The following is a 24,047-nucleotide window of genomic DNA, read 5'->3' as shown; positions in this document are numbered from 1 at the left end:
TTTTTTTTGGGGGGTGCTTTCCCAACTTACTCAGTGTTACGCAGGATGTACTGATTCACTCTGGACTAATAAAATCAAACCAAACAAGGCTTTTATGCAGTTACTGGCTTCCCAAAAATGATGGGACGGGGAGTATACTGCAATCGTAAACACACATTCTTCGACTGCCTATAGTGATTCATAACAATGGTGGTGAAATATCCAGGGTTAGTTTGCCTCTTCCATCAACACTTCCAGTTCCATCACTTCAATCTTGATTGGCTCGGTGTGCCTTAGAGTGAAATATATTGCCAGTGTAAATCAGGGCCATTGCCTCAATGTTAAAACCTTCTTGGAGATGGTTTCAAGATGAGTAATGAGGTGTAAAAAAACACTAAAAGTGTAAAAGAAAGTTCTCGATCCCAAGGCAACTGGACTATTCTTGGTTGTTGAAGAGAAGACTTTGAATTCACAAGGCTTCTGCAGTACATGTGACCATCCCATGGGACCCCCCCCCCCCCCCTACCCCACCACAGGCATAATTAGGGGAACTCCACAGCAAAGATTTAGAAGAGGTATTGTGGATTCAAGGTGAAATGTCTTCAACAACCAAGAAGACTCCAGTTTCCTCCCTTGGACTTTCACGGATTACCGTGACTCGGATGATTCACAAACGTTACGACTCCGTGTGGGTTGAAAGCCACGCAGCTTGGATGTTCTTCACGCTTTTGCACTGCCGGTCACTTCAGATTTGTCTTCTTCTTGGAAAGCCATTTGAACATTTATTTCTTTTCCTTGTTATCCATCTTAACTCATTCACTGCCAATGACGGTTATAGACGTCAAAAAGAAATTTTTAACTATTTCTATTAGTTAAACATTTTTTTCCACTTTTGTTAACAAGAGTATGATAACCTAGAATTTTTTTTATTGTAAATTTAGAACAGATATAAAATTTGTGATTAATCGTGAGTTAACTCGTAAAGTCATGCAATTAATTAAGATTTTAATCACCCCACGCTCCTAATTTTTAATTGTAATTAATCACATGACTCCAATAATCATAAATTTGATATCTGTTCTAAATGTACAATAAAAAAAAAAAAAAAAAGGTTTTCATACTCTTGTTAACAAAAGTTGAAAAAAAAAAAAAACTAATAGAAATAGTTCAAATGAATTTTTGACGTCAATAGCCGGCAATGGCAGTGAATGAGTTAAAGGACGGGCCTCTGGATGGATAGTAAATCTATGAAATAAAAGTTGAAACAGCTTGCCAGGGTTCTACATGTCACCCGCGCTAGCAAAGCACTTGTCTGACTTGGCACGCCGTTCTAAACTGCCGCTTCACCTCAGTGACCCGAACCCAACCCCCATTATCAGTGTGCACTCAAGAAGCCGTGGCCGACCTGGTCTTCATGGTGGACGGATCGTGGAGCATCGGCACAGAGAATTTTGAGCAGATCCGCCAGTTTTTGTCCGCCCTGGTCAACGGTTTCGACGTGGGCCCCGACCGGGTCCGCATGGCTCTGGTCCAGTACAGCACCACACCCAGAACCGAGTTCCTGCTCAACAGCTTCCAGAACAAGGCCGACATCCTCCAGTACATCAAAACGCTGCCCTACATGGGGGGCGGAACCCACACGGGTCAAGGCCTGGACTTCATGCTGAGTCAGCATTTTGTGGAAGAAGCCGGGAGCAGGTCCAACCAGAATGTGCCCCAGATCGCCGTGGTCATCACGGATGGAAAATCGCAAGACAACGTGGAGTCTCACGCCCTGGAGCTGAAGAGGAAAGGAATCGTCTTATACGCCATCGGGATTAAAGACGCGGACGAAGATCAGCTGAGGGAGATCGCCAGCGAGCCGCACAGTCAGTACGTGTACAGCGTGTCCGACTTTGCCGCGCTGCAGGGAATTTCTCAGAGTATCGTCCAAACCTTGTGCTCGACCGTGGAGGTCAAACGACAACTTCTGCAGTTGTCTCAAGGTAACGTGCGTCACGCCGCGTGGCTCGCGGTGGCAATGAGACGTGGACACAAACGTCGGGCGGTCTGCGTCACATTGGTGTTTTCTCGACTGAAAATTCTACCAACAGATGCTAACTTTGTTATACATTATGAAAGATTAAGGACTACAGTTTGTAGCATTCAGCTGTACTGTACAGTAGGGCTGTGCAATGAATCGAAATTCAATTACAATTATTACACGCCACAATTACAAAATCAGCATAATCGTAGAAAAAAAAGAAAGATTATTAATACTAATAATAACTAGTTTGAGTTAGTGAAATTCATACATTTGCACCTTTTTTCAAATTCTAAAATAACTAATTTAATAAATTTTGTTTCATCTAAAAAGAACTTGCATAACTATTTCAAATAATTTCATTTGACCCAAAAATTAATGATCGTCTTAATCGTGATTGCAATTATTACCAAAATAATCGTGATGAATATTTTCTTCATAATTGAGCAGCCCTACTGTACAGCATTGAACTGTTTTTCACCAATTGAGTTGTCCCAACTTTTTTTTAGGCGGGGCTAAAAGAGGCCCCAGCGACATACGAGAAATTGAGCGCCTTCATTTATATCTGCACTTATCTGGCGCAATTGTGATGTGCTGTTAGCTAGCTAGCCTGAAAATGTGTCTTATGGATAGTCCACTGGCATGGCTGCTTTAGAGTGCCACGTTATCAGCCATGAGTGCATGAATGCATAATCATCATTGTGTGTACAATGATTTAAAAAATAAAATCATATATTTATTTTATTTATTCCCACTTTACTGTTACTCAAAATGTGTACAACTGCTTAAATCCCAGTTAAAATTGAAGCAGGAAATGCTATCGCTACGGTTCATTCATGGATCAAACACCAGCTGTGAATTTTGTCGTCCAGCTCATTTTTGGGGGGAGAACAGCAATTTGTGCAAAAGGTACTGAAACATCTGGACACGTGCATTCAAAAGTTTAGAGAAGGACAAATTAAGTTCAGCTGTACAATGCATCATAGTGCATTTTAGCTTCAGCCAAAAGTCCAATACCCCAAACTTATTGTAGTCAATATTTCTCTTGGAATGAAAATATGGAGAAACACAAAGCAACTGACAATCCATTGTACAAAGAAAAGCCCTAAGCTGTTTTAAATCCTTAACAGACATACATGAAACAGGCAGGATGACAGTAAATATATGAAATGCAGAGCTGGCTGGTGAAGTTAACTCTGCTCCGTTTGTTGTGGGACTGAAATTCAACCATAGGAATTTGCTTGTGCATAACACAGCCAGTAATGATTAGCAATCATGTAGCCGTTCCACTCACACCGTAAACATATATAATTGGAGATCTGCTTAACTTTAGTGTATCTACAATTCGGAAAAATAACATTAACATTAATTCTATGGCAGTGTTTCAAAGAATGTTAAGCAACTGTGTTGTAGGATGAAGATGCTGTAAATGGAAACATTCCATTAAATAGGGATGACTATTTTAAGGATACATTGAGCAGTAGTTTTTTTTTTTTTTTTTGAATATTACAACATGCTTTAGTACATTGAGTGCTCTTTTGCTTATCAAAAATATATTACAAAAATATTGCTTTTTTCGGGGGAAGCCGGAACAGATTAATAGCCTTTGAGATAAAAGTGTTTTGAGTTAAGAGTGTGGTCACTGAACAAATTAAAATTGTATCTCAAGGTAACAATCACTGTATTTAGCATTTTAAATAATATTTAGGAACACTTTTACTGAAGAAGCAGTTACATTTTGTCTCGAGAAATAATTTACACAAGTGCCTGTTTGTGTATTTTGTGTATGGATTATTTGAAATTGACAGAGGGAGAGAAAAAAATATGTCCTCCAATTCTGGAATGACCCGTATATGTGCCATGCGATTGACTGGTGACCAGCAACTGGAAAAGGCTCCATCTTACCTGCAATGCTAATGATAAGCAGCTAATTAAAACTAGACAATGTGCAATTTCTGAGGAAACTGCGTGTGAAGGCTGAATGAAAAACAGGAATGATCTGGAATGATATTGAATAACATGGAATGATATGCAATGAGCTGGAAATAGCTGAGCATGTTGAAGTTGAAATCCATCAAGAAATATTCAAGTAGTTGAAGGAGGAAAAACAGTGGAATTATAATAATAAAGTAGAAGAAAAAGGAAACGAGGAGGAAAGAAAGCAAGGAAGGAAAGAAGTAAGGTTGATATTAGGCCACTTCCGGGTCACTTCCTGTTGAAATTGGGTCACTTCACTGATCTGAATAAATGACTGGATAGCCGATAGGCCAAGACTTTTGAAGGCCGCCATATTGCTCCTCCCAAGAAAAAATTCTCGACCTACGATCCTATACATTTAGTATCGAAATTGGAGAACAGTTGAGAAAGTACTAGTAGTGGTAGAAACAGCATGATTTATGATGTTTTAAATTTGCTAAACATAAACAAGAGGACTTCAGACATTTTACAACTTGCCTTAATTACATGTGTAATTTATATGCTTAACAATGTTTACAGGAAACTTTTTTTTTTTTAAATTAAAGAATTATAACTGTAATTCAACAAAAGATGCCTCATCCAAATCTAATATTGGGGTCTAAGGAACCGGCGCAAACTCCCCACACCCTATACTAACTGACTATGAGCTGTATATATCTAATCTGTACGCATACTGTATACTTTATACAGCAGTCTGCTTGTGAGCTGGGAGGAGCAAGATGGCCGCCCTGTCGCTTCAACGGCTTACTTGGGCGTGTATGGGCTATCGGCTATCTAGTCATAGCCTGTGTCCAAATTCACAAGGCCGGGTGCATGCAGCTGACAAATTCGGCCGTCGGAGGACCCGGCTTTGTGAATTTGGACACAAGAATATATTCAGATCAGTGGGTCACTTTCTGTTGAAATCAGGTCACTTCTTGTTGATTTTAGGCCACCTTCAGGTCACTTCCTGTGAAATCAGATCACTTCCTAAAATAAATAAAATTAAATTAAATTTAAAATAAATAAATAAATGATAATAATAATCATAATAATCAGGTCACTCCCTGTTGATTTTAGGCCACTTCTGGGTCACTTCCTGTTGAAATAATCTCACTTTCTGTTAAAACCAGGTCCAAAAATTAAAATGTGTTAACTTTGTACTCTCCTGTCCCAGAATGTGCCAAAGCCACCGTTGCTGATGTGGTCTTCCTGGTGGACGGCTCTTCCAGCATTGGCATTTCCAATTTCCAGGAGGTCCGTGGGTTTCTCCGAACCGTGGTGTCCGGTTTCGACATCGGCCCGGACAAGGTCCGCGTGGGTTTGGCACAATACACTGACCAAACTTTTCAAGAGTTCCTTTTGAAAGATCACATGGACAAGAAGTCTCTGCTGGCCGAACTGGATAAGTTCCCCTACCGGACGGGAGGCACAGAAACCGGCAAGGCCATCGACTTTTTGCGGACGGAGTTCTTCACCGAAATCGCCGGAAGCCGAGCAAACCAGAGAGTGCCTCAGATCGCCGTGGTCATCACGGACGGAGACTCTGCCGACGACGTGGTGGAGGCCGCTCGGCGCCTCAGACAGCACGGGGTCATCGTCTTCAGTATCGGAGTGGGACAAGCCAACATGGCCGAGCTGGAGGCCATCGCCAACCGACCGTCTGGCAACTTCCGATTCTTCATCGACAGCTTCCAAGCTCTTCAGAGACTTAGTGACGTTCTGCTGCAAACCGTGTGCACTTCCATGGACAACCAGAGGCAAGGTGAGTCATGGAAGAAATGAAAAGTAAAGTAACTTAACATCCAAAACTTGTTCTTTCTCTTTTATTTTATATTTATGGCCTACAAGTATTTCTCATACACGCATTTAATGCAATTATGACCCGCTGACCTTGTGCAATTTGAATTGATGATGGAGACCCGATGTAGTGCTCAAATGAACAATTCATGATATGTGACGGTTACGCAACATTCGTCTTGTTCCATGCCACAACAATGCAGACCAAAACAATCTCGCAATGATGAGGCCGGCCAAAACACACAACAAGAACAATTCAGTGGAAGAGCAGAATTTACTGTAATGCGTGTTTGCTGTGGGAAGTTTCCACAGTAATCAATCCCCAGCTTGATATTAAAAGTCTGAAAGCAGCAAGATGTCAGATCCGCTTTTGGCAAGCTTACTTTCAGCTTCTGGACGCCTCATAAGAGCAGTAAATGTGTAGGAGGTTGGAATGAGGTCATGTTCTGCCCCTAGAAATTTAAAACGCAGCCTGAACTTGTCTGGGTTTGAGTTTTGCGTGGCCAAAACTAACAGGAGCAGAATATTAATGTGAGAGCTAACATGGTTAGCATTAGCTCAGACTTCCAGCTGAAGGCAATTTGGAGTTGTCTTCACTTTTCTACCTACCTCTTTCTCTAACTGTAACGGCCTTCTGTAACGGACTAAGGATTGGGTTTGAGTCGATGCACTCACATCTTTTAAATCAGATTCAAATCGCTTTTTCATTACATACTGCTGGAATGAAGGATTCTTACCATTTGCGTGTTCATGCCGTTGATTAATAATACATACAATGAGATCAGTGAATTCAGGCATTTTCTCTACATTTATTCACGACATTGCGGACAGGAGATGATAGCAGCCACCCGCGCCATCTTGAATTCGCGACTGTAAAGTTCCCATGCCCCGCCCGTAGCTAATATCCTTTGTCCTCCAAAACGTTACCTCCCAGAGTCACATGACTACGCCCCCATTGGTCACAATGATGTCTCAATCAACCATGCTAATAGGAATTTAAAGTGAAAGAGAATTGTCATACAAAACTATACTGCAATTTTGTCCAATTCTAAATGGTTATAACTAAATCAAAACAGTTATAATTAAATTGAAACTGAATATTTCTTTCAATACCTAATGAAAAACATTTGCAAAACAATCTACTGTCTTTTTCAGCTTTGTCCGAAAAGTTTTCGGATATCTTCATCCTGGTGGACAGCGGCTTGAGTCAAGCCGAGTTCCAGCAGGTCCGAGCCTTCCTGGCCCGACTGACCAACCAACTGAACTTCGGAATCTCGGCGCACCGCCTCGGCCTGGCTCAATACGGTCAAGACACCAAGTTGGAATTTAATCTGAATGATCACCAGACCAACGACGAGACCAGCGCCGCCGTCCGTCGCTTCCGCCTGCGAAGACTCCAGCCCAACGAGCCGCGCAACTTGGGCGCAGCCTTGGGGTATGCCGGCTCGAACTTCTTCACCAGCCAGGCGGGTAGCCGGGCGGACCAAGGCGTCCGACAGTTCCTGGTTGTTCTGAGTGGGAAAGACTCAGACGACGACATTGACAAGCAGTCCCGCCTACTCAAGGCCCAGGGTATCAACATTGTGGGTATGAGCGTAGGCGCGTCCATCCCACAGATGCGGGTTGTTGCCTCCAGTCCTTCTGTCGTCTACCAGTCCACCGTCAACGCCGTTCCCTCTCTGAAAGCTACCTTTGAAGAGCACGTTGTGGAGGCCAATCTTACTGGAGGTAAAAGGAAGTCTTTCTTCTTTTCTCCTTCTATTTAAGCATCAATCAATATTTTTTGACCTTTTTTCCTGCCTTCTCTGACATTTTTGGCAATTTTGTGGACGTTTTATGATAATTTAGGGGATTTCTTCTTTTGTTTTTGGACATTTTTTGGTTACTTTTTGAACGTGTTCTTTCCTGCATTTTCTTAAATCAAATATCTGACTTTTTGGCAATTTTGTGGACGTTTTATGGTAATTTTCAGGATTTCTTCTTTTGTTTTTGGACAGTTTATAGTGATTTTTTGAACATCTTTTTTGCCTAAATTTTCAGGTTTTTGTGTACATTCTATGACAATTTTCAAGATTTATTCTTTTGTTTTTGGACATGTTATAGTGTAGAATACTTTTGGAAAATTTTCTTGTCTGCCTATAAAAATAAATTTTAAAAAATCTTGTTTTTTTGGGCAATTCCAAAAACATTTTATGCTATTTTTCTGGCTTTCTTTTTTTTTTTTTTTTTTGGGGGGGGGGGGGGGATCATGTTATTTTATATATATATAAATATATATGTATGTATATATATATATATATATATATAATTCTCTGACATATTTGGCAATTTCATGGACATTTTTTTGTTAATTTTCTGCTTTTCCTTTTCCTTTAATTGGGTGCACTGTGTAAATAATTCCACTTTCATTCTGTTTAACCTCATGGATGCTAAGAGAATTCATTTATTTTGTTGCCACAGAATGCAAAGGAGCCAAACTGGCGGACATCGTGTTCATCATCGATGAGTCCGGAAGCATCGGAACCCCAAACTTCCAGCTGGTACGCACGTTCCTGCACTCGGTTGTTAGCGGCCTGGACGTGGCTCCGTCCAAGGTGCGAGTGGGCATTGTGATGTACAGTGACAAAGCCAAAGCACAGGTCTACCTCAATACCTTCGATGACAAGACAGAGTTGCTTAGTTTCATCAAAATAATGCCATACCTTGGCGGCGGCACTAATACAGGAGTCGCCCTCAATTACACGCGGGATCACGTGTTCACCAAAGAAAGAGGCAGCAGGAAGGACAAGGGCGTCCAGCAGGTGGCGGTGGTGATCACTGACGGGAAATCCCAAGACGATGTGAGCAACGCTGCGGTGGCCCTCCGTAGGGCTGGCGTCAAAATCTACGCAGTGGGGGTCCAGAACGCCGACCATACCCAGCTGGTGAAGATGGCGTCCCATCCTCCGAGCAGGCACATTTTCACCGTGGACAGTTTCTCCAAACTTCGAGCGCTGGAGCAGAAGCTGCAGAACATCGTTTGTCACAACATCCTCCGGCAAGCAGTCAGCGTTAATATGAGAAGGAATAGCATCAAGGAAGGTTTGCATCGCCGCGCTTGGTTAATAAAACACGTCAACATTCACTCCAAATAGTGCACCATTAGCAGAGGTGGCAAATCCAGGTCCAGAAAGTAACAACCCTGCCACATTTTGGCTTTAGCCCCAGGTGCTAGCTAGCGCCCATGGTGCTCGTTTACCTGCTAGGAAGCTAGCTGGCTAGCTGGCTAGCTAGCTAGCATCAGGGGCTAAAGATAAACTGTGGCAGGACCTAGACCTGGATTTGCCACCTCCTACTATAAGAGTGACTACTCAAAAAAAATTAAGTCATAACATTACACACAGTTTGAACATATAATTCAGTGATTCTATCACATACCACTAGAGGGAGCCTGTGTACTAGTAGCACACTGTGAAAATCACTGCACTAAAAAGTCAACTATACAAACGTGATTTGTGAGAAGGAAATAAGTGAACAATTACGAACACAGCCAGAGTCAAAAAATTCCATTGAAAACATTCTATTCTATTTTGTTCTAGGCTGCTTGCAAACTGATGAAGCGGACATCTTCTTCCTGATCGATCACTCAGGAAGCATCTACCCAAACGACTTTTACGATATGAAGAAGTTCATCCTCGAGTTCATCAGTACCTTCCGCATCGGGCCTCAGCACGTCCGCTTGGGCGTCGCCAAGTACGCGGATGCTCCAAACTTGGAATTTGATCTGACGGCTTACGCGGACGCCAAAAGCCTGGAGAAGGCGGTGGAGGCCATCGCACAGATGGGGGGCGGGACAGAAACGGGAAGGGCGCTGGAGTTCATGGGACCACAGTTTGATCGAGCCGTGGCAACTCGAGGTCAGAAGGTGCCGGAATACTTGGTGGTCATCACCGATGGGAAATCCTCGGATGAGGTCAAGGTGCCCGCTCAGAAGCTACGAGCTCAGGGTGTCACTATATACGCCATCGGCGTGAAGAACGCCGACATGGCCGAACTTCGTGAGATATCCGGTGACCCCAAAAAGACGTTCTTTGTCAATAATTTTGATGCTCTGAACCCCATCAAAGATGACATCATCACTGATATCTGCACCACGGATGGTGAGAAGAATTTATTTTCCAAATATCACCTTTCCTTTCTGCTTTTTTTTTTCCACCGTCATAATCTTCACAACGTGTTTTGTGCAACTATAAGCAGAAACACAGATTTACACTTTGGTAGTCTGAAGTCTGTTAGATTAGGCTCCATTTTCTATAATGGTAACCATTATAGAAAATAGATGGATGGTCCATATTTTATAGGGAGGTCCATATTCCACAGCTGGAAATGGACATGGGGGTCTACATTTGGCTAATTCTGATGAGGCCAATGGCAGATTTTGGCATGCGCAACGTGCGGCCGCACAAGGCACAACTCGGCAGTGTGAAGTCAACCGCAAAGGAATGACTAACTTTCTATGTTGTGTTTCTACAGTGTGTAAAGATGTACCCGGAGACCTCCTGTTCTTGATTGACAGCTCTGGAAGCATATATCCACAAGACTATGAAAAAATGAAGGACTTCATGAAATCTGTGGTCGGCAAGTCCAATATTGGACAGAATGACGTCCACGTGGGCGTCATGCAGTTCAGTACCATCCAGGAGCTGGTGTTCCCCCTCAACCGCCATTTCACCAAAGACGAAATGTTGCAAGCCATTGATGGCATGCAACAGATCGGAGGAGGTACGGACACGGGAGAAGCTATCGCGACTTTGTCGCCGTACTTTGACGCATCCCGAGGCGGGCGTCCTGGCGTGAGGCAGAGGATGGTGGTGGTAACCGATGGAGAAGCTCAAGATAATGTCAAGATTCCTGCTGCGGCCCTGAGGCGCAAGGGAGTGGTGGTCTACGCCATCGGGGTGGTGGACGCCAATGCTACGCAGCTACTGGAGATCAGTGGATCACCAGAGCGAGTCCACTCTCATAGCGACTTTGATGCTCTGAAGGACTTGGAGAGTCAGGTGTCTTTGGAGATCTGTGATCCAGATAGAGGTCAATAATCCTTGTTAACACTCTTCTCACTATTCCAGTACAATGAATTCCCCGTTTATTGGGCGGGATATGTTCCAGACCCAGAGTTGTCCAATATAGAGGGCGTTCATTGTATTCTACTGGTTCCTACAGGAGGTAATGGTCATTCTTTTCTCCTCCACCAGATTGCAAGAAGACAGAGAAGGCAGACATCATCTTCCTGGTTGACGGCTCCACCAGCATCACCCCAGACAAGTTCAAAAGCATGCAAAAGTTCATGTCATCCATGGTCAGCCAAACTACGGTCGGTAAAGACCTGACGCGCTTTGGAGTCATTCTGTACTCGACTGCTGCCAAATCAGTTTTTACTCTCAACCAATACGAGTCCAAGCAAGACGTCCTTCAAGCAATATTGGCTCTCGAGCCCCCACGTGGGGACACCTACACAGGAAAGGCCTTGCAATACGCCTTGTCCTTCTTCAATGCCGAGTATGGCGGTCGGGCAGCACTCGACGTGCCTCAGATTCTGATGGTGATCACAGACGGAGACGCCACAGATCGGAACAATCTGCGTCAACCTTCAATCGCACTGCGAGAAAAAGGGATCAGCGTCTTCAGTATCGGAGTGGAGGGCGCCATCAGGAACCAGCTGGAGATCATGGCTGGTCAAGACACAAGCCGAGTTTTCTACGTGGACAATTTTGCCGCGCTGGAAACTTTGCACAAGAACATCACAAATGTTCTCTGCACCTCCACAAAACCAGGTATGAGACACTAAAGACCTTTTCACCAGAGCCACTGAGCAGATGGTGTAATCACTAAAAGTTGAATACAATCTTCTAAAACTGGTTAAAATCTCTCCAACAATGTGCTCTTTGTTTTTGCAGCCTGCAAGAAGCAGAAAGCCGATCTAATCTTCCTACTCGATCAGTCCGGCAGCATCAGCATTCAGGACTACACTATCATGAAGAACTTCACCACACAACTGGTGTCCAGCTTCAAAGTCAGCCAGGATTTAGTGCGCGTTGGACTGGCACAGTTCAGTGACATTTTCCAGCACGAGTTCTACCTGAACCAATTTTTCACTCACGAGTCAGTGACCAAGCACATCATGGGCATGAACCAGCGCCGTGGCGGGACCCTGATCGGACGCGCCCTAGATGCCATAAGGGGTCACTTTGAAGAATCGAACGGCAGCCGCAGGTCGGCCAGCGTCTCCCAGAACTTGGTGCTGATCACGGACGGCGAGTCCCAGGATGAGGTGCAAGACGCCGCGGATCGTCTCAAGGCTCTCGGGGTGGAGGTGTTTGCCATCGGCGTTGGTGACGTGCACGACCTGCAGCTCCTGCAGATCACAGGCACCTCTGACAGACTCTTCACCGTTGAGAATTTTGATAGTTTGGACAAGATCAGACAAAAGGTGGTCGACACCATCTGTAAATCCAAAACTCCCAAAGAGCAGATAAGTGCGTTCCTTTCCTTCTTTCTTCCTTTCTTTTATTTTCTTCAGGCGCATTCGCAATTCTGTCTGACATGTTTGTACTTGTTGCCTAACAAACGTTGCTTCAGGCTGCAGCGTCGACATCGCCATAGGCTTCGACATTTCTCAAAGAAGCGGACGTCCAGGTGAGATGTTGGTCAGCGGCCATAACAAGCTCAGGACTTTCTTGCCCGAGATCATCCATTACGCCTCCAGCATCCAGGGGCTGTGCTGCACCGGCCCCACCCCGATCAAGGCCAAAATCGGTTACAGAGTGGTGGGCCAGGACGGACGATCTCTCTACGACTTCAAGTTCAAACCCTATGACCCCAACGATGACGTTGTAACAAAGGTTATGACTTTGAATTTGAACGTTCCCACGAGACTCAACAGTGCCATGCTCAAGTCCTTTGGGGAGAAGTTTAAGGACGATTCCAGAGGTGGTGTGAAGGTAAGTCACAAGTCTTGGTCCTGGTGAGGTCTCATGTACTTAAAACAGAGGTGGGGGACTGGAGCCACATGACTTAACTTGAGTCAATCTTAAATTGCTGAGTTTTGTATTGAGGACAACTTTTCTAAACCTATGAAAGACTTGCCTTGACAACCATGGAGGAAACTCCAAAGAGGTTGAGATTTCAACTCAAAGATTCATGGTTTGATGTTGTCCTTCAGGTTCTGGTCATCTTCTCAGACGGACTAGATGAAGATGTGATGACACTGGAAAACGAGTCAGAGCTTCTCCGAAAGTCTGGTAAAAACTAAAAGAAAGAGAAAAGATCAAGTCAAGTTGTGTTTTTGTTTTCTGGCAAACGGAAGTAGTACAGTGGACTTCCTGCAGGTGTGGACGCGCTGCTGATGGTGGGCCTGGAGGGGGCGCCGGACCTGGCGCAGCTGCAGATGTTGGAGTTTGGCCGAGGGTTTGGCTACAAAGTCCCGCTCAGCATTGGCATGCAGAGCGTGGGCAGCACCGTACTCAAACAAATCGTGAGTTTAGCAGGAGTAGGCATGGCTAAATGCTAACGCTTGCTAACACTTGCTAACGCTACTTTGTCACATGTGCCGTGACTGACTGGTCAATGTTGTGTTGTGACAGGACGCGGTTTCCGATCGCGAGTGCTGCAACGTCATGTGCAAATGTTCAGGACACGAAGGCACCCGCGGATCTCGGGGTTCCCTGGGGACAAAGGTTACACCATTGTTGTCCTCGTCGTACACATTATCATCTTCTTCTTCTTCATGTGATGTTTTTTTTGGTCTTTTAGGGTGTGTCAGGACAAAGAGGTTACCTTGGATTCCCAGGAGACGAGGGCGTACCCGTAAGTATCCTTCTTTGATCTGTCCTTTCTTTTCCCCTTTCCCTCCTTCTTTCTTTCTTATTTTTTTCTCTCTTGCCTCATCTTTTCTTCCCTTCTTTCGTCTTTCCTTCCTTCCTTTGCTTCCTCCATTGCTTTGTTCTTTGCCTAAGTAAGGATCCTCCTTGCATCCTTGCTTGTAGTGCTGAGGGTTCAGCCGCGGTGTCGATGTGTTTCAGGGTGAGCGTGGTGGTCCTGGACCCAGTGGATCTCCAGGTGTTCAGGGCTGTGCTGGACCTCGAGGATCAAAGGTACTTAGTGCACGTGTTTGTGTCACACCCCATGATAGTACATGTAGAACCTCACTCACGTCTCTTGTTTGTTTTGCGTTCAGGGCAACCGAGGCCTGCGAGGAAATCGGGTGAGTGACATTAACGAGACGAAGTCGTCCTTTAGTAGGAACTTCAGAGAAAGTCGATGGATGTCACATGACTGTTTTGGCAGGGCGAGGACGGAGAAGTGGGACTGGACGGTGTCAACGGAAACCAGGTAGACATTCAGATGTCCTCATCATCATCATCATCTTCATCAAATTAGATGAAGGCTCTTTTTGTGTTTGTGCACGCAGGGTGTGTCAGGACAAGATGGTAGTCGAGGAGCGCGAGGACATCCCGGAAATCCGGTAAATTATACATGGGCATGACGTAATATTAGTGTTTTGTTGTGTGTGGTATTGACATACGGGCGTGTTGACCTATGAACTCCTGCCAGTTGATTGACAGGAGTAATCTAATCTTGTCCGTCCCTCAGGGCATTCCCGGTATCCGGGGGGAGTTGGGGATCAAGGGACAGCGAGGCCTGAGAGGAGATCCGGTGAGTTGAACGTCTCCTTGCGAAGACCACGCAGCCTGCTGGTCACATGACCCGCCTTCTTGTACTTTGTCAGGGAGAGCCAGGACGGGACAACACGGTGGGGGGACCCAAGGGAGACGTCGGAAATCCTGGTTTACCGGTCAGCAATCCCACAATGCAACACTGCTGCTGACATCATCTCGACGACATCACTTTGACATGTGGACGTTCATGTTTTACCATTTGTCTTCCTTCCTTTTTTGTCTATGCTTCCATCCTTTCTTCTCTCCTTCCTGGAATGCATTTTTCTTCATTTCTTTCCTTCCTTGGATCTTTCGTTCCTCCCACCTTCTCTTGCTTCGTTTTTTCCTTGCCATTGTATCCTTGCTCCCTTTGCCAATTCCTTTATTCTTCTTTTCTGCTGTTCTTTTTCCTTCATTTGTAACTTCTTCATTCCTTCCTTCCCTGCTTCCTTCCTGTATTCCTTGCCTATTTTCTTTCTTTCCTTCCCACCTTCCTTCATCTTTCTTTGCTTCCCCACTTTCTTTCTTTTCTTCCTTTCTTCTTTCCTTTGCATGTTTCCTCATTTGTTTCTTACTTCTTTCCTGACCACCTTCCTCTTTTCTTCCTTCTTGACTTTCCTCATCCTTGCCCTCTTCGCTGCTTACTTCCTTGTCTCCTTTTGCTTCTTGATTTCCTTCATTCCTTTGTCCCATCTTTACGCCTTCCTTGCTTCCTGTCTTCCTTCTCTCCTTCCCACTTTCTTTCATGCTTCCTGCCTTCTCTGTGTCCTTCCTCCTTTCCTGCTTTGCTTCCTACTTTCCATCACTTGTGCACAGGGAGAACCAGGCCAAGACGGGAGGGCCGGAGGAGCTGGCATCCGCGGGAATGCTGTGAGATTATTATTTTTCTGACTGTCGCCATCTTGATAGTATCCACTCACTTCTCACGCTGAATGTGTGTGCTTGTGTGTGTGTCAGGGTCCCGACGGAAGACGAGGACCCCTTGGGGAAAAGGTGGGACACAACCCAAAATTTCATATACGATATCCAGTCTGCTATATGTCGCCACACTCTCACTGACAACGGTGTGTCCTCCAGGGTGCTGCAGGAGCTCTTGGAGATCCTGGAGTGTCAGGAAGTCCTGGCGCTTCAGGCCCTCAGGTTTGTAACAAACAGGAAGGGATGCTAGCGTTAAAAACTTTCATTTTTCCCCCCACTGATTCTTAGTTGGTTTATTCTTGTTTAGGGCCCCAGAGGGGTCAGAGGTCAACCTGGACCAAGAGGGATCTCTGGACTTCCTGGGCCACAGGTATACGAACCATCTGACCCGTCGCCGTGGCAACACTGCCACGCTGTAAGAGTTGTGGGTAAACAAATATTCTTGTTGTGTCCCGCAGGGGGGGCCGGGCTCACCTGGGGGAGCGGGCTCCACAGGAAGACGTGGTGGTAACGGTCAGAAGGTGAGCCAATGACAGCTTTCTGTTGACATCATGTGATGTCGCTGTGGTAACGACGATATTTGTCATTAAAGGGACAACCTGGAGATCCGGGCGTGCGAGGAGTGCAGGGAACTCTGGGACCACGGGGGGCGCCGGTGAGTGTTTGTGCCTCCTGACCAATAGGGGAAAGTGTCCTACACATGCTAACTTCCTTAGCATTAACATCTGCTTTAAATAAATGTGACTGAATGACATCAACTCATTAATGTGACCCTAACGAGAACAATCGCCAAATAAAATGACGTGTGTGTCTACATCGATGGTTTGAGGTGTTTGCATGTCACGTGTCAAGAGTGCAGCTGCTCTTTGTATACTCATCATGTAAACTGTTGATACCTCCTCCAGGGTCAGGACGGCAGAGACGGATACGGACCAGCTGGACCCAAAGGAATCAAGGTGATTGGGCAGCATTCTTGCAAAATTACGCACACGCTCTCAAACCAATGTTGAACTCAGCTTGCCTGTGCGTTCTTTGTTCTATGTGTGTTTTCATGTGTCTGTTAACGTGTGTGTGTTTTGTCTGTTTGTTTATGTGTGTTTTTGTGTTTTTGTGTTTTGTGTGTGTAGGGAGATTCAGGCTTCCCCGGTTATCCCGGTTTAGTGGTGAGTGCGTTCGATTTCACTGACAGGAAGTCTCTTAATGTAAAAAAGCCATCTGAGGAAGTGCTGACTGGCCACGCCCACTTTTCTGGTCTCAGGGCGAAAGCGGGCTGCTGGGTCCTAAAGGTCTACCAGGACGTAAAGGCAACCAAGGTCGTGGGGTGAGTCGCCGTGATTGCCTTCCATCAGGCTCTTATTTTGAAAAAGATTTTGCTCATGTTGCCGGTTTCCTCGCAAGAATTAAGTCCATAGTGACTTTGGTGAAAAATAGTTGCTCGAGTGGTCCGAAACAAAAAAATAAAATTAAGATCACAAATAAAATCAAATTAATTGGTCAAATCCGGTATTTGCCCAGAACTAAAATGAAAAAAAAAATGTATACTGTAATTTAATAATTGTTGACTTTTGTGCTGTTTTACTTTGTTGTGCGCCCCATGCAGGGTAACTCAGGTCGCACTGGAGACACGGGTCAACCTGGAGAGCCAGGTTACGAGGGATACAAGGTGAGAGCGTCAACCCTCCTATAAGATGACAATAAATGAATGAAAAAAAGGAATGATTAAATCAGTCGATGGATGAATTTATGAAAAACAAATAAATAAACCCAGACTCTAGTAAGGATAACAAAGACAAATGAAAGAATGAATACCTGGATGACTTGATGAATGTATGAATGAATGGAAAAAAATAACTGAATTAAAACATGAATAAATGAATGAAAACAAATGCAAGAATGACCGACAGAATAAAAATACGGACAAATGACAGAGGTAGATTGTGAGTGACACGATGGTTGAATAACTGAGTGAATATAGGAGCAAAACAATGTTAAAACATTTCAACAAAAATAATTTAATGGATTAAAAAAATTGAAAAATAATAAATGGAAGAATGAATGAAAAAAAAGAATGAATGAATGAGTGAAATCATGAGGGTAATAAAGGAAAGAGTTAATTATTAAATGAATAAATAAACAAATGAATGAATGAATGAATGAATGAATGAATGAATGAATGAATGAATGAATGATAGACTTAATGAATTATGTTGTCCTTGTTTGGCACCCACAGGGCCCGCGAGGTCCAGCCGGAGGTAAAGGGAAGACGGTAAGTAACTTGTGTTCACTGCCATCTTGTTCATCGGGTGTGTTGTGTTGTGTTTCTTAAAGTGTGTTGTTATCTTGTTGCCACGTAGGAGTGCGAGCTGATCACGTTCATCCGAGACAACTGTGGTGAGTCCAGTATCTTTTCGCTACGCCACGCCCACTATGTCATTTTGTCATCCAATCAGATGTAAGCTTCCCTCTCTCTGTTTGTGGTCTCTTTCAGCTTGCTCCACGGGTATGTACTGTATATGTCATTTCCTGTCCGAGTTGTCAACCTTCACGTTGCAGTGGCCTTAATTTGCAATCAGGAAGCTTGATGAAGGAACTTTGTCTTTCATTTTTGGAAAACTCAAACACCATTATTGTTTGAATTGGAAACAGTGAATGACTGGACGAGGAAAGAAATGAATGAATGAATGAATGAATGAATGAATGAATATAACTAAATGAGTAAATTAATTCATAATCAAATGAATGAATGAATGCCAACGTGTGAATGAATGAATGATCAAGCTAGAGAATGAATGCCCGAATGAATGTACAAATGAATTAATGACCATGTGTATAAATGAGTTAAGAAAGGAATAATGAATGTGACTGAGCTGGCATTCATTCGTTCATTCATTAGGTCATACATTAATTCATCCAATGTGTGAATGAATAAAAGAAGGAATGAAATAAATACATTAAATAAATAAATACATTTTTGACTAAATAAGTGACCAAGTTAGACAATAAATGAGTGAATGAATGAACAAATGAATGCCAGTTAGTAAATAAAGGCATTAAAAAATTACATACTGACTGAATGAATAAATGAGCGAGTAAATTGAATAGTAAATAACTTGAGTGAACGAATAAATCACTGAATGAATTCAAATGAAAGAAGGAATTCGAATGATTGAATGAATATGTGAAGGAATGAGAGAATGATCAATAAAAATGCAAATGACAAAGTGTAATGAGCAAATTAATACTTTGGTAAAAGGATGAATAAAATTCAGAATTAATGAATGAACCCATGTGAAAGATCGAACACATGAATTCCAATGAGTGAATGTATAAATGAGAGAATTAATGAACAAATGAGTGAAAAACATATGGTTCTTACTATGTGTTGTCGTCGTTCAGACTTGGGCTCTTGCCCCGCCCTCCCCACGGAGCTGGTGGTGGCCCTGGACATGTCCGAGGACGTGACGCCGGCGGCGTTCGAGCGCCAGCGCTCGGCTCTGCTCTCCCTCCTGGAGGACCTCACCGTGGCCGAGAGCAACTGCCCCACGGGGGCCCGCGTGGCCGTGGTGGCGTACAGCGCCCACACCAAGTACCTGGTCCGTTTCCACGACTACCGGCGCAAGTCGCAGCTGCTGGACGCCGTGAGGAACGTGGCCTTGGAACGCACCAGCAACCGGCGGCAGCTGGGCGCCGCCATGCGCTACGTGGCCCACAACGTGCTCAAGCGCGTGCGCTCGGGTGCCATGATGAGGAAGGTGGCCGTGTTCTTCTCCAACGGGCCGTCGCAGGACATAAGTGACGTGGTGACGGCCGTCATGGAGTACCGCGCCCTCAACGTGGTCCCGGCCGTCATCTCCATGAGGAACGCCCCCGCCGTCAGCCGCGCCATGGAGGCAAGTTTGACATCGGGGTCTCTGGCAGTGTTGGAGAAGTAAAAATACTTAGTTACGGTTCACATTTTTTTTCTATGGCAGAAGTCATTAAAAGTATTTTTTAGGTGTCATCCTGGTGCTTAGAAACTATGTTGAAGTGAGTTGAAGAGCTTCATTTTCATAAAAGTAGTGCTTTGCCGCCATTGTGTGGCACCCCAAGGAACTATGTTAAAGTGAGCTGAGGAACTTCTTTTAGACAAATTAAGTGCTTTTTCACTATCACCACAGTTGTCTCGGATGAACGTGATCAGCTCGCACTCCTACGTGGTTAACAAGATAACAACACACTTTAAGAAACACAACACAACACAGTGAGTTCAGAAACTTCTTATTGATAAAAGTAGTGCTTTGCCGCCATCTTTTGGCACCCCAAGGAACTATGTCATTGAGCCATTTTCAGCAGTAAAAAGTTAGTATTTTGTCCATAATGAATTTGATAACTATTAACTAAATATTTTTTTGTATACAATTAATACCTTTAAAAATATTTTTTTTCCACTTGCTGTCAACTGAAGATGACATCACCTGTGCTGACGAAGTAGGTAACGACCAATCATGGCTCACCTGTTTTCTGGGATTGGTCGTTACCTACTTCCTTAGCACAGGTGATGTCATCTTCAGTCGACAGCAAGTGAGGAAAAAAATCATTCTACATTCATTCTACATGAAAAAAAAACCGAATTTGACAAATTCATTCTGGACAAAATTTTTAACATTTTACTGCTGAAAATGGCTCAATGAGTCAAATATCCCTTTAAAGTGAGCTGAGGAACCTCTTTTAGACAAATGAAGTGCTTTTTCACTATCTTGTGATATCTTGGTTCTACGGAACTATGTTGAAGTAAGTACAGAAACTTATTATCGATAAAAGTAGTGCTTGGATGCCACATTGACTGTACTTAAGTGTACTTTTCAGGTACAGTACAGTCAACCCTAACCAACATATTCACAATTCGCACCACGCAGTTGCCTTTCACAGATTTTTTGGGGGGGACCTACCATGTGTTATTCACAGTTTTTGTGACAGTTAAAGTTTGAATAAGCGTTTCCTTCCAGCTGGACGACTCCGGAAACTCCATGTTCACCGTGCTGGGGAGGGATGCCGCTGCCGACCTGAGGAAGGTGAAGAACTGCGCCATCTGTTACGGTAAGCAGCAATTAGGCTACGTTAGCATATTAGCTTAAGATGTTAGCTTTGCTGTTAGCATATGTTGTGGTCATCAAAAGTCAGCTGCGCGTCATTCATTTGGCATCTCGGCCTTTAGTAGGGACTTACCAGACTTTTTGACGAATTTTGACTTGTGAAAATTCCTGCTGTTTATTGTCACTCCCAGTTGACTGTTTATTGTCAATCTAAATTTAAACGGAGATTTACACTTTGTGTATTTAAAGCAACCACCTAGCCTTGCTTTAGGGAAGGTTTGCTTAGCTTAATGCTAACAAACAATGCAAAACGCCTTTGAAATGCTAGCGGTTAGCATTGATAGTCACGGTTTTAGTAATGGATATTTTGGACCAACATGTTAATGGAAAACTACACACAGGCTATCTGCGAAAAACAATATTAATAAACAATGTTAATAATAATAATATTACTACTGTTGTCAGGGGAGTAACTTTTGACAGTGCCATATGTATGTATTATACTGCCCCCAGGTGGCCAAGGATAGTACACCAGTAGCTCAATATCCATTAAATTGAAGCAAAAAATGTGTCAAAAACGGATTTATTATTTACATTCTGTTCAATTATGTCATTCCTGTATGTTGTTCATTTGCGCAGACCCATGCCGGCGTACGCAGGACTGCGCGTTTATCCAGGAGACGCCGGCGCCGCAGGAAGTGGAGGCGGACGTGGTGATGCTGGTGGATGGCTCTCGCGAGATGCAGGCCGACGAGTACGCCGGCGCCCAGCAGCTTTTGGGCTCCGTGGTGGAGCAACTGGCCGTCAGCCCCGAGCCGGGCCGCGCCGACACCCGCGCCCGAGTGGCCGTGGTACAGCAGAGCGGCGCCCGCGGCACCAAGCTGGAGTTCGGCCTGCAGGCTTACCAGGACGGGCGTCTCATGAGGACCCACCTGTTGCGCAGCATGCGCCAAGAGGGCGGGTCCTCAGCCCTGGGGCACGCCCTGGACCTCGGCCTGAAGGAGGCGATGACCGCCGGTCACGCCCGTAGGAGGAGGGTGGTGCTGGCCGTGGTGGGCACCAGGACGTCAGCGGAAGACCTCAAAATGCTGCGAGCCGCCGCCCAGAAGGCCAAATGTCAGGGGATGGCGCTGTTCGTGGTGACGGTGGGCGAGCGCTACGACCGCGAGCAGGTGGAGGCCGTGGCCAGCCAGCCCACGCAGCAGCACCTGCTGCACTTGGGACGACTTCAGCAGGAAGAACGGGACTACGCCCAGAGGTTCTTCAGGGTCTTCATGGCCGCGCTTGACAGTGAGACGCAACAACAACCATTTGCCATTCGTTCTTTCCACAGTATTCAATTGGAAAAACAAAAAACTTTTACTTTACTTTTTTTTTTTTTTACTTTACTTTGACTTCTCACACCAACGTGTTTGTGTCTTACAGAGGGCATCAACACATACCCACCGCCACCTTTAAAACGGATCTGCCAGCAGATGGGTCAAGGTGAACAGATCTCCGGTTTTGGGTAAGGAAACTACATCATCATCTTCTTCATCATGTCGGTCATGTGACGGGTGTGGCATCCAGTCAAGGGCAAGTGGAGGAGTTTGCCGACCAGGCGCAGGAAGAGCACGGCGACCAGTTGCAGGAGCAAAACAAAAAGACGGACGCTGTCCACGTGTTGAGACCAGAAGGTTAGGAATGAGCATAAAACACCTGAAGATCACTTCAGACTTGTTTTACTACTTACTTATTAGAAATACTTTTTTTTTCTTCAAAATAGCTTATTTATGAAAAAAAAATGTTCCATTGGTTTTCAGTGTTTGAAAAAAAGTGGAACATTTCTGAAAAATTGTTATAGCAAAAAAAAAATCATAATGGTGCCAAACGATGGCTTTTTCAGACAATTGTAATTTTTATTAAATTAGCCAGTAGGCAAATTTGGCATGGTTGGCTGCATTTTCCAAAATAAAATCGTAAATAAAAGCAGAATATTACCAAAATCAATCAAATCAATCAAAAATATACAATATGTAATTATGTAATTAAAAAGTCATAACTTTCAAGTTGTATATTTTTGAAAAACAAAAATTCAAAAGGTGACATTTTTAAAAATGTAATTTCCCCCAAAAAACGTTATTTAATTTATTAATTTTTTTAAATAAAAAAAGTCATGCTTTTGAGGAAAACAAATATTTTGTAAAAAGACTCTTTAAAAGGGAAAATACATGAATTAAAAATCCCATATTTTCTTAAAACATTGTTTATTTCTGAATTTTTTTTATATTTCCGACAAGTCATATTTATCATTATCATTCACTACTCCCGAGTCAAGTGTACTGGAATACTCGTATACTTTTGGAACACAGCCCGAGCACTGCTAATTTTGTAACTTGCGTTTGGTCAATGTCAGCTGGTGGACCTCCCATAATAAATATTGAACAAATAAATAATTTATGACAACTTTATATTGTTTAAAGCCGAGTGTAGTTTACAAAATAAATACAAACATAACACTGGCACTACTTTTCTACGGAACATTTCCGTAGACAGCAGACTGTATTCTATTAATAGTTAAAAGACTTTTACTCGGATGTTATTTCTTGATCACATGTCAACCAGATGACGCAGACACAGATGAGGCAGATCCCTGCCTGATGGCCGAGGACACGGGCAACTGCGAGGACTACACCATGATGTGGTTCTTTGACAGCCAGCAGCGGCAGTGCAAGCGCTTCTGGTACAGCGGATGCGGAGGAAACGCCAACCGCTTCAGCACCTTGGAGGCCTGCAAGGACGCCTGCGTGGCCTGAAGGGGGCGCCGCGGCCAAATGTGACTTTTCAACTTGAAACCTTCTTGACCTGATTATTGTTTAGGTGCTCGGGTCACATGACCAACAATTTTTTATTTTATTATTTTTTTTACATATGCGGTTTGCATTCCAAAATATTCCAGGAAATTCAGTTTTGCAACAGAACACTAAGTCAAAATTCACATCATGATTGTTAGTATGATTACAGTGAACTCCAGTTTGTCACACAGCATCAGAAAAGATGAAAATCTGTGATAGATCATAAAAAGCTTTTAAAAAAACTCCCATTTGATGTTTAATATAAAAATGACACATAAATACCCTTAACATTGTATTAGACATCAAAATGTTCCGCCAATGTGAAAATTTCATCCGACTTAGTGCTAGTGGCCTCTTCTTCTCATTCATTATTTGGCTGCATTTCTTCCAGTAGAGCTCAGTGCTGCCCTTATTCGTTGTGGCACAACGTGGTACTACACTGAAGCCATGCAACTCTAACTTTGGACTTGCATATCGCTAACAACAAAAAAATCTCAAAATCCCGTATTATAGCAGGGGTGTGAATGATGCACCACAATATAGCTGGGGTTCACTGTATAATTAATTATTACAGTGTCACACAATAATACAAAAAAAAAGATGAAATATTCCGGATTACTTGTGGGGAAAAACAAATAAAGATTTCCCATGTAGAGGGAACAAAAAGGTTTGATGGGTGTAAAAAATTTAAATAAAACAATGTGTCGGTCGCAGGTCTCAGGTTTCCTAGCTAGTCATGGCTAATGCTATCATGCTAACCAACTGAATG

General features: G+C 43.9%; 1 protein-coding gene and 1 long non-coding RNA gene across 2 annotated transcripts; one reads left to right on the top strand and one right to left on the bottom strand.

The window, feature by feature from the left end:
• The first annotated feature begins 1,286 nt into the window (after window positions 1-1,286).
• On the top strand, window positions 1,287-23,988 carry col6a4a (collagen, type VI, alpha 4a). The gene is made up of 38 exons (XM_077575327.1): window positions 1,287-1,964; window positions 5,136-5,723; window positions 6,914-7,486; window positions 8,219-8,839; window positions 9,337-9,897; window positions 10,271-10,828; window positions 10,993-11,571; window positions 11,695-12,273; window positions 12,377-12,738; window positions 12,960-13,038; window positions 13,126-13,271; window positions 13,381-13,473; window positions 13,550-13,603; window positions 13,819-13,890; window positions 13,974-14,000; window positions 14,084-14,128; window positions 14,208-14,261; window positions 14,390-14,452; window positions 14,526-14,591; window positions 15,271-15,324; window positions 15,412-15,447; window positions 15,532-15,594; window positions 15,680-15,742; window positions 15,831-15,893; window positions 15,965-16,027; window positions 16,278-16,328; window positions 16,500-16,535; window positions 16,631-16,693; window positions 16,973-17,035; window positions 17,603-17,638; window positions 17,727-17,763; window positions 17,861-17,872; window positions 18,769-19,262; window positions 20,358-20,448; window positions 21,084-21,734; window positions 21,870-21,951; window positions 22,014-22,120; window positions 23,049-23,988. Exons 1-38 carry the CDS (start codon window positions 1,394-1,396, stop codon window positions 23,237-23,239), a joined length of 7,947 nt encoding a protein of 2,648 aa, XP_077431453.1. The 5' UTR covers window positions 1,287-1,393; the 3' UTR covers window positions 23,240-23,988.
• Window positions 19,136-20,917, bottom strand: LOC144057586 (uncharacterized). Its single transcript, XR_013295291.1, has 3 exons — window positions 20,578-20,917; window positions 20,301-20,440; window positions 19,136-19,283 (listed from the first exon to the last, which is right to left on the bottom strand). It is a non-coding gene; the product is annotated as an uncharacterized LOC144057586 (long non-coding RNA).
• Window positions 23,989-24,047: the final 59 nt, after the last annotated feature.

This window comes from Vanacampus margaritifer, chromosome 9, assembly GCF_051991255.1.
Source record: "Vanacampus margaritifer isolate UIUO_Vmar chromosome 9, RoL_Vmar_1.0, whole genome shotgun sequence".
Taxonomy (NCBI): domain Eukaryota; kingdom Metazoa; phylum Chordata; class Actinopteri; order Syngnathiformes; family Syngnathidae; genus Vanacampus; species Vanacampus margaritifer.
The sequence above is the reverse complement of the archived record's forward strand: the minus strand, read 5'-3'. Positions and strand labels throughout refer to the sequence as shown.